The sequence below is a fragment of the Vipera ursinii genome, assembly GCF_947247035.1.
Source record: "Vipera ursinii genome assembly, chromosome: 4".
Classification (NCBI taxonomy): Eukaryota; Metazoa; Chordata; class Lepidosauria; order Squamata; family Viperidae; genus Vipera; species Vipera ursinii.
The window spans coordinates 4,714,783-4,725,124 of record NC_139514.1 but is presented as its reverse complement, the minus strand read 5'-3'; the positions used below and the strand labels follow the sequence as shown (position 1 = coordinate 4,725,124).

The following is a 10,342-nucleotide window of genomic DNA, read 5'->3' as shown; positions in this document are numbered from 1 at the left end:
CCCCAGTGCTGTTGTAACTTCAAACGGTCACTAAACAGACCGTTGTGAAACAAGGATTACCTGTACATCTCCGACCCTTATTGACTGAATTAAGTTCATCCAGAAGAGACATCCTCGTATCCAGGAAACGTGCCGTTGAATGGATTTCAATTGATTAAATAATTATTACAGCGTTGGAAGTAACCGAAGTTGCCAATCTACAACAACAGGAATACAAATGCTAACGTGGTCTTCCAGGGATATTGATCCAGTTAAATTTCTGATCCTATGTTCTATTTTCTCTTTCCTCTGAAACCTCTTAATTTTGTATATTCTAAGCGTTCGTAAATAATTACTGTACCTTTTTAAAAAAATAAATAAATTTTGTCGTCCTGAAGAGTTTGCTGTTTGGTTGCAATAAAAGGGAACTTTCTCTGCTTTGAATGTCTGTGTTTTTTTTCCCAGGTGTTTAAAGTTTCTGGGAAGCAGGCACCCCACTCTGGTGCTCCCACTGGTCCCTGAATTGTTGGGGACCCACCCTTTCTTTGACACCCCTGAACCAGACATGGACGATCCAGCTTGTATCCTTTTTTTTTCCCCCCACCTGTTCTGCGTAAAATTGCTCCAGAGGATTTCAGATTTAGTGCACAAAACTGCTTGTGATTTCCAAGCAGCTGCTGAAACAACAGAAGGCTTGAATTGCAAATGGGAATGCAAGACGCCTTTTGTGCCAGTTGTGGTTTCCTGGGGTATCACGACAAGAAAAGCCCTCGGTAAAATTGCAGCTGTATTTTAACATCCATGCAGTTGACAGATGGGGATTTGCCTGCTCCTCTAAGCCTGAAAGCCAGCTGGGTGACTTTGGGCCGCTCTCCAGGAGGCAGGGAGTTCTAGTTCTGGCTTAGGCATGAAAGCTGGCTGGGTGACTTTGGGCCGATCACCAGGAGACAGGGAGTTCTAGTTCTGGCTTAGGCATGAAAGCTGGCTGGGTGACTTTGGGCTGATCACCAGGAGACAGGGAGTTCTAGTTCTGGCTTAGGCATGAAAGCTGGCTGGGTGACTTTGGGCTGATCACCAGGAGACAGGGAGTTCTAGTTCTGGCTTAGGCATGAAAGCTGGCTGGGTGACTTTGGGCTGATCACCAGGAGACAGGGAGTTCTAGTTCTGGCTTAGGCATGAAAGCTGGCTGGGTGACTTTGGGCTGATCACCAGGAGACAGGGAGTTCTAGTTCTGGCTTAGGCATGAAAGCTGGCTGGGTGACTTTGGGCTGATCACCAGGAGACAGGGAGTTCTAGTTCTGGCTTAGGCATGAAAGCTGGCTGGGTGACTTTGGGCTGATCACCAGGAGACAGGGAGTTCTAGTTCTGGCTTAGGCATGAAAGCTGGCTGGGTGACTTTGGGCTGATCACCAGGAGACAGGGAGTTCTAGTTCTGGCTTAGACATGAAAGCTGGCTGGGTGACTTTGGGCTGATCACCAGGAGACAGGGAGTTCTAGTTCTGGCTTAGGCATGAAAGCTGGCTGGGTGACTTTGGGCTGATCACCAGGAGACAGGGAGTTCTAGTTCTGGCTTAGGCATGAAAGCTGGCTGGGTGACTTTGGGCTGATCACCAGGAGACAGGGAGTTCTAGTTCTGGCTTAGGCATGAAAGCTGGCTGGGTGACTTTGGGCTGATCACCAGGAGACAGGGAGTTCTAGGTCCACCTTAGGCATGGGTGACTTTGGGCCAGTCCCTCTCAGACCAACCCACCTCATGTGGCTGGGAAAATATCCAAGAGGCAGGAGTATTAAGTCTGTTTGCATGCTTGCTTGCTTGCTTCCCTCCCTCCCTCCTTTCCTCCTTTCCTTCCTTCTTCCTTCCTTCCTTGCTTCCCTCCCTCCCTCCTTTCCTTCCTTCCTTCCTTCTTTCCTTCTTCCTTCCTTGCTTCCCTCCCTCCTTCCTTCCTTCCTCTCCCCTTCCTCCTTCCATCCTCCCTTCCTTGCTTGCTTCCTCCCCTCCCTCTCCTCCTTCCTTCCCCTCCCTTCCTTCCTCCCTCCTCCCTCCCTCCTCCTTCCCTCCTCACTTCCTTGTTTCCTCCCCTCTTTCCTTCCTTCCTTCCTTCCTTCCTTCCTTCCTTCCTTCCTTCCTTCCTTCCTCTCCCCTCCCTCCCTCCTTCCCTCCTCACTTCTTTGTTTCCTCCCCTCCCTCCCTCCTTCCTTCCCTCCCTCCCTCCCTCCCTCCCTCCCTCCCTCCCTTCCTTCCTTCCTTCCTTCCTTCCTTCCTTCTTTCTAACATTTAGGCTTATATACCACTCCATAGTGCTTTACAGTCTCTCCAAGCGGTTTACAGAGTCAGCATATCACACCTTTTACCTGCCCCCCCCCAACAATCTGGGTCCTCATTTTACCGACCTCAGAAGGATAGGAGGCTAAGTCAACCTCCAGCTGGTCAGGATCGAACGGCTGGCAGTGGGCAGAGTCAGCCTGCCATGCTGCCTTCTAACCCCTCCGCCGCCACGGCTCCCGTGCTCCTTGCACCTCTGGTTTCGTGCTGCCCTCCCCAGCTGTGTTTTTGCAGTTGCCAACTCATTTTCCCGCCCCCCGCTGCCCCCCTTTGCATTCAAGAGTTTTGTTCAACTGCTTTCCCATCAAGGCTCCGACGTCTTCCTCCTCCCTTAACTTGCGGCCCAGATATTGCCGTCCTGGTTCTTATTTTCAACGCGGCCAAATCCTGCCCAACGATGCCTGCGCTCTTCTCCGACCACACCTTCCGGCACTACGCTTACCTTCGGGATAGCCTCTCGCACCTTGTCCCGCCTTTGAGGGTGAGTTGAGCCGTTGGGATGAGCTCTTGGGATACCACGTCGGGTATTATTATTTTTTTGTGTGGTTTTTTTTACAAGCTGTCCTCAACTTCTCACAGGACACCTTACAGATGACGGGCTGTTCGAAGTTACAACGGGCACTGAAATAAGTCACCTACGGCCATTTTTCCACACTTAACGACCGTTACAGCATCCCCGCGGTCACGTGATTTACCTTTCGGTGTCTGGGGAGGTTCTCTTGTCCTCCAGGTCAGGGTTGATTCAAAGGGGCTTTTTTTTCAGGAGGCAACGCGGCTTTCTTGGTTTTTCTTTTGAAGACGTTTCGCTCCTCATCCCAGAAGCTTCTTCAGGTTCTGACTGGATGGTGGAGAAGGGAAGGATTTGTACTCCTTGCAGAGAGCTGCTCATTTGCCTCCTTTTAGAGGGTCGTTGAGGCCATTTGGAGCTTTACCTGTGTGCTCAGGGTCACCTATACCTTCCCTTCCCTCCTTTCATCCACTTCCCTTCCCTTTCTCCTTTCCTTCCCTTCAACCACTTCCTTTCCTTTCCTCTCCTTCCCTTCCGTTCCCTCCCCTGTCCTTTCCTTCCCTGTCCTTTCCTTTCCTCTCCTTCCTTTATCCATTTATCTTCCCTTTTCCTTCTCTTCAACCACTTTCCTTTCCTCTTTCTTTTCCCTTCCTTTTCCTATCCTCCTTCCCCTTTCTCCTTCCCTTCCCTTCCCTTTCCCTTCCCTTTCTCCTTCCTTTTCCTTCCCTTCCCTTCACCTCCCTTCCTCCCTCCCTTCCCTTCCCTTCCCTTCCCTTCCCTTCAACCACTTCCCTTTCCTCTTTCCTTTCCTCTTTCCTTTTCCTATCCTCCTTCCCTTCCCCTTTCCCTTCCGTTTCTCCTTCCTTTTCCTTCCCTTCCCTTCACCTCTCTTCCTCCCTCCCTTCCCTTCCCTTCCCTTTTTCCTTCCCTTCCCTTCAACCACTTCCCTTTCCTCTTTCCTTTCCTCTTTCCTTTTCCTATCCTACTTCCCTTCCCCTTTCCCTTCCCTTTCTCCTTCCTTTTCCTTCCCTTCCCTTCACCTCTCTTCCTCCCTCCCTTCCCTTCCCTTTTTCCTTCCCTTCAACCACTTCCCTTTCCTCTTTCCTTTCCTCTTTCCTTTTCCTATCCTCCTTCCCTTCCCTTGCCCTTTCCCTTCCCTTTCTCCTTCCTTTTCCTTCCCTTCCCTTCACCTCTCTTCCTCCCTCCCTTCCCTTCCCTTCCCTTTTTCCTTCCCTTCAACCACTTCCCTTTCCTCTTTCCTTTTCCTATCCTCCTTCCCCTTTCTCCTTCCCTTCCCTTCGTCCACTCTTCTTTACTTCATTCCATTCCCCTTCTTCCCAACATCTCTCTCATTTCTGTCTCCTTTCTCCTTTTTTGCTCTTCCCATAGCTGCCTGGGAAAAAGACGGCCTCTCCTTCCGCGCTGGCCAGCCTCGGCCTTCCGGAAGACCCTTCTCAGGAATTTCTGCAGCAGAGCCTCGAAAGAGTTTTCAGCCTTCAGCACCTCGATCCGCCGGGCTTTCAGGAGCTGCTTGAGTTCACCATTCGGTACTGGCTTTGGAAAACGAGAGGGAGGGGGTGGGCTGGTTACCTTCACCCAATTTGGTGGCGTCCACTGAGTTCTCTGCGTAGTTTTCTGCTTCTCAGCGCCCCCCCCAAAACCCTTATACGGGGTGCCCCTACTCAGCAGTGTAGGGTTGGCGTCCAAAGTGGGCCAGACTTAGCTCCCGCACGAATTTCAAAAATGTTTCCCAATGCAAATGACAAATGTTGGAAATGTGATTCCGCCAGGGGCACTTTCTACCATCAATGGTGGACTTGTCCAAAGGTTAGGCGTTACTGGACCAATATAAAAAATTGGTTATTTCAAATAACAGGATACGATCTTCAATTGGACCCAGCTATTTTCCTCTTGGGGATGAAGCCACAAGAAGTACCCAAAAATGTTTGGTATCTAGTAATACATATTACAACAGCGGCGCGTATGATTTATGCGCAATATTGGAAGACGATGGAAATCCCAACGGACTATCAAGTAATAGAGAAAGTATTACTATGCGCAGAGTCAGATCGAATGACATATATTCTCAAAGGGAAAAGTGAATCACTTTTCAATAAAAGTTGGGACTCCTGGTATTCATGGTTACAAAATAGAATATTTAACCTCAACGGGGGAAATACCAGATGATTGTGTATTATTATTTGAGGTATAGAATCTGGAGATACATACAATTATAGATTTCTAATATTTGGTAATTAAAGGTTACTTAGCCTGGGATGCACGAGAAAAAGAAATTAGGGGTAGTATTACACTCCCCGGTCCTGTCTAATGTTGTTGTTTTTTTTTTTTTTTTTTTGGTGTCTAGGATGTTTTGATGTTTTTCTATTTGACGCACTTTTCAGTATGTTGTAATAATGTTCTTGTTTTTTTTATTTAAAATTTGTTTAATAAAATTAAAAATTTAAAAAAAAAAAACAAAGTGGGCCAGACAAAATCCATCTTCCCTCTCCTTTTATCCCTGGAAACAAATTGGCGGAGTCTTGTCTTTGAGAACGCGAACGGCCCAAAACTCTGGTGGCCTGTTGCTGACAAAGCAGAATTTCCCCCACTCTTTTCTGTGCCCCCCGGAGGTGTAGCTGCTCAGTGGCTTAGAAGGTCTGTGCCGTGGCGGTTCGAGTCCCACCACTTCGTAACCGAGTGAGCTCCCGTCCCTTGCTCCAGCTCTTGCCCACCTAGCAAAGTTCGCAAATTGCGAGTAGATAAATAGGTACCACTTCGGGCGGGAAGGGAACAACGCACGCTGTGTGTCGCTGCATGCTCTGTGCCACGTGACTGTGGAAATGTCTTCGCACATCGCTTGCTCAGTGGCCTAGAAACACGAGATGAGCACAGCCCACTAAAGTCAGCTATGACTGGTAGGAAAGTTAATAGCCCGGGTTCGAGACACAGCGCCGCAAGACAGGGTGAGCTCCCGTCCCTTGCTCCAGCTCCCTGCCCACCTAGCAGTTCAAAAGCATGCAAATGTGAGTAGATAAATAGGCACCACTTTGGTGGGAAGGTAACAGCATTCCTGGTGCCTTTGGCATATAGCCACATGACCATGGACGCGTCTTTGGACAATGCTGGCTCCCTCAGCTAAGAAACGGAGATAAGCAGCATCCCCTAGAACAGGGGTAGGCAACCTTGGCTCTTTTATGACTTGTGGGCTTCAACTCCCAGAATTCCTGAGCCAGCATGGGGGAACTATGGCACCTTCATGACTTGCGGACTTCAACTCCCAGAATTCCTGAGCCAGCATGGGGGAACTATGGCCCCTTCATGACTTGCGGACTTCAACTCCCAGAATTCCTGAGCCAGCATGGGGGAACTATGGCCCCTTCATGACTTGTGGACTTCAACTCCCAGAATTCCTGAGCCAGCATGGGGGAACTATGGCCCCTTCATGACTTGCGGACTTCAACTCCCAGAATTCCTGAGCCAGCATGGGGGAACTATGGCCCCTTCATGACTTGCGGACTTCAACTCCCAGAATTCGTCAGCCAGCGTGGGGGAACTATGGCCCCTTCATGACTTGTGGACTTCAACTCCCAGAATTCCTGAGCCAGCATGGGGGAACTATGGCCCCTTCATGACTTGCGGACTTCAACTCCCAGAATTCCTGAGCCAGCATGGGGGAACTATGGCCCCTTCATGACTTGCGGACTTCAACTCCCAGAATTCCTGAGCCAGCATGGGGGAACTATGGCCCCTTCATGACTTGCGGACTTCAACTCCCAGAATTCCTGAGCCAGCATGGGGGAACTATGGCCCCTTCATGACTTGCGGACTTCAACTCCCAGAATTCGTCAGCCAGCATGGGGGAACTATGGTCCCTTCATGACTTGTGGACTTCAACTCCCAGAATTCCTGAGCCAGCATGGGGGAACTATGGCACCTTCATGACTTGCGGACTTCAACTCCCAGAATTCCTGAGCCAGCATGGGGGAACTATGGCCCCTTCATGACTTGTGGACTTCAACTCCCAGAATTCCTGAGCCAGCATGGGGGAACTATGGCCCCTTCATGACTTGCAGACTTCAACTCCCAGAATTCCTGAGCCAGCATGGGGGAACTATGGCCCCTTCATGACTTGCGGACTTCAACTCCCAGAATTCGTCAGCCAGCATGGGGGAACTATGGCCCCTTCGTGACTCGTGGACTTCAACTCCCAGAATTCCTGAGCCAGCATGGGGGAACTATGGCCCCTTCATGACTTGCGGACTTCAACTCCCAGAATTCCTGAGCCAGCATGGGGGAACTATGGCCCCTTCATGACTTGCGGACTTCAACTCCCAGAATTCGTCAGCCAGCATGGGGGAACTATGGCCCCTTCAACTCCCAGAATTCCTCAGCCAGCATGGCTCAGCTTGGAAACCTCTCCCTTTCCCCTCAGCATGGCTGACTCAGGAATTCTGGGAGTTGAAGTCCACGAGTCACAAAACAGCCAAGGTTGCCTACCGCTGACTAGAATCTGATATGACCGGACAGAGGGAAACGTTACTTTAGCACAGTAAACTTGCAGGGACTCCATGGTGGCGCAGTGGTTAGAATTCAGTATTGCAGGGTGATTCTGTAGACTGCCATGAGTTCGATCCTGATCGGCTCAAGCTGGACTCAGCCGTCCATCCTTCCGAAGTCGGTCAAATGAGGACCCAGATTGTTGGGGGACAAATATGCTGACTCTGTAAACCGCTTAGAGAGAGGGCTGTAAAAGCACCGTGAAGCGGCCTATAAGTCTAAGTGCCATTGCTATTTATCTTTTTACCTTTTTTACCCAGGGACCTTCAGAGGTTTGGAGAACTACAGTCTGACTTAGCTGGCATGGCTGACTTCTCTGCCGCTTACCTGCGCTGCCAGCTTCTTCTCATTCAGGTATGCGTTTGTAACTGCTGGAGACGAAGCTGGGTGCTGTCCTTGCTCTTGGGGTGAGTTAGGACAGGGGTCTTCAAACGTGGCCCTTTTCTGACTTGTGGACTTCAACTCCCAGAATACCTCAGCCAGGCATGCTGGCTTAGGAATTCTGGGAGTTGAAGTCCACAAGTCATGAAGGGGCCATAGTTTCCCCCATGCTGTCTCAGGAATTCTGGGAGTTGAAGTCCACAAGTCACGAAGGGGCCATAGTTCCCCCATGCTGGCTAAGGAATTCTGGGAGTTGAAGTCCACAAGTCATGAAGGGGCCATAGTTCCCCCATGCTGGCTGAGGAATTCTGGGAGTTGAAGTCCACAAGTCACGAAGGGGCCATAGTTCCCCCATGCTGGCTGAGGAATTCTGGGAGTTGAAGTCCACAAGTCAGAAAAGGGCCACATTTGAAGACCCCTGAGTTAGGAAATTACGTGGGGCCAGTCACTCCCTTTCAGCTCATCCGCTCCTTCCGGCGCGATCTCAAAACCTACCTTTTCGAACAAGCTGGCCTGGCCTGATGGGATGGGGTTGGGTTTTATTAATGTGTTTTAACCTACTTTTTAATGTGTTTTAACTTATTCGTGGGCATTTTGTTTAATCGTTTTTAATTTTTGTATCTTGTTTTTTAATATGTATTGCCCTGTTCACCGCCCTGAGTCCTTCGGGAGAAGGGCGGTATACAAATAAAATTAATAAATAAATAAATCCCACCTCTCAGGATGGTTGTTAATGGGGAAAACAGGTAAGAGTACAGATAGTCCTCAACAATGACAGCGGACCCCACAGTTTCCCTGGCTAAGTGGAGGACAGGCACGGCCTGGGTGGCTGAGAAGCTCCGTAGACTTTTAGCGATGCACTTTGGGGCGGAAGCACCCATTCGAATGGTGCGGGAGGATGAGCAGATTTCCAGAAAGAAAGGGCAGACGGCAAGGACTAGATAAGCTGCAAGGAAAGTGAATCCTTCCATCCTCCACCGTTCTGTCAGAACTGAAGAAGCTCCTTGGGTGAGAAGCGAAACGCCTTCCAAGAAAAATAAAGTCCGGTTGCCTTTTGAAAAAGCACCTCTGGGACGACCTCTCAGCATCTTTTCGTTTTTAGGCTCTGCAGGAAAAACTCTGGAACGTCGCAGCTCCCCTGTATGTCAAACAGAATGCGCTGGCCTTGGCTGCAGCTCGACAGGTAGGCTGGGGGGGGGCGGTATTCCTTCCTTCCCTTTCTTCCTCTCCCCTCCCTCCTCCCTTCTTCCCTTCTTTCTTCCTTTCTTCCTCCCCTCCCTCGCTCCTTTCCTCTCCCCTCCTCCCTCCCTCCCTTCCTTTCCTTCCTTCCTCCATCCCTCCCTTTCCTTCTATCTACTCCTAACATACTTCCTTCATCCACCCACCCATCCATCCCTCTCTCCTTCCTTCCTTCATTCCTCCCTCCCTCCCTCTCTCCTCCCTCCCTTCCTTCCTCTCCCCTCCCTCCTCCCTTTTTCCTTTCTTCCTCTCCTCCCTCACTCCTTTCCTCCCCCTCCTCCCTCCTTCCCTCCTTCCTTCCTTCCTTCCTTCCTTCCTTCCTTCCTTCCTTCCTTCCTTCCTTCCTTCCTTCCTTCTGCACAGTGGTTAGAATGCAGTATTGCTGGCTAAATTCCACCCACAGCCAGGAGTTCGATCCTGACCGGCTCAAGGTCGACTCAGCCTTCCATCCTTCCAAGGTTGGTAAAATGAGGACCCGGATTGTTGGAGGTGATATGCTGACTCTGTAGAGTGCTTAGAGGCAGCTGTAAAGCAACTGTGAAGCTGTATATACTGTAAATCTGAGTGCCGTTTCTGTTGCTATCTTCTGATTTGTTGGGAAGGGAAGGGAGGGAGGGAGGGAGGAAGGAAGGAAGGAAGGAAAGGAAGGAAGGAAGGAAGGAAGGAAGGAAGGAAGGAAGGAGGTGCGCAATGGTTAGAATGCAGCATTGCAGGCAAACTCTGCCCACAGCCAGGAGTTCAATTCTGACTGACTGAAGGGTGACTCAGCCTTCCATCCTTCCGAGGTCGGTAAAATGAGGAGCCGGATTGTTGGGAATGATAGATAAGGTCTGCTGCTTGAGCAGGAGGTTGAACCAGAAGACGTGCAAGGTCCCTTCCTGCTCTATTCTGATTTGAGTACAATATTGTGACCTTGTAAACTGCCCCGAGCGTGCTGCAAAAGCACTGTGGGTCCGTATGTAACTCCCCAGTGCTATCGCTATTACAACAGATAGGATGTGCTAAGAAGAGGTTCTTGATGCTTGGTTTGATTACAGTGCGCTGTGTGGTTGCTTCACCCTTTCTGGGTTTGAAGTGGCCTCGCCACGTTTTTCAGGCGAAGCAACCTCTTTGGGAATCTGACAGAATTTTTTTAAAAAAACAAACAACCGGTGATTTCTTGTCTAGATTATGGAAGAAACGTACAAGATGGAGTTCATGTACAGCAACGTGGAGCATGGGCAGGTGGTCATCATCCACCATATGAGGCTGCAGGCAAAGGCTCTCCAACTGATTGTGACGGTGCGGACAACGAGAGGGTAAGGAGGCTGTCTGGGACTTTGGGGAGGCCGAATCGGTGGAGAGATCAATTAGCG

At 50.1% G+C, this 10,342-nt stretch overlaps 1 protein-coding gene across 1 annotated transcript in view; it reads left to right on the top strand.

The window, feature by feature from the left end:
- INTS4 (integrator complex subunit 4) overlaps positions 1-10,342 on the top strand; it is a 34,650-nt gene that overhangs the window by 13,637 nt on the left and 10,671 nt on the right. Inside the window, exons 9-14 of the mRNA XM_083362528.1 lie at positions 404-560; positions 2,650-2,783; positions 4,200-4,357; positions 7,628-7,721; positions 8,851-8,931; positions 10,155-10,285. Coding sequence (XP_083218654.1) covers positions 404-560; positions 2,650-2,783; positions 4,200-4,357; positions 7,628-7,721; positions 8,851-8,931; positions 10,155-10,285 — 755 coding nt within the window. The remainder of the gene's footprint in view (positions 1-403; positions 561-2,649; positions 2,784-4,199; positions 4,358-7,627; positions 7,722-8,850; positions 8,932-10,154; positions 10,286-10,342) is intronic.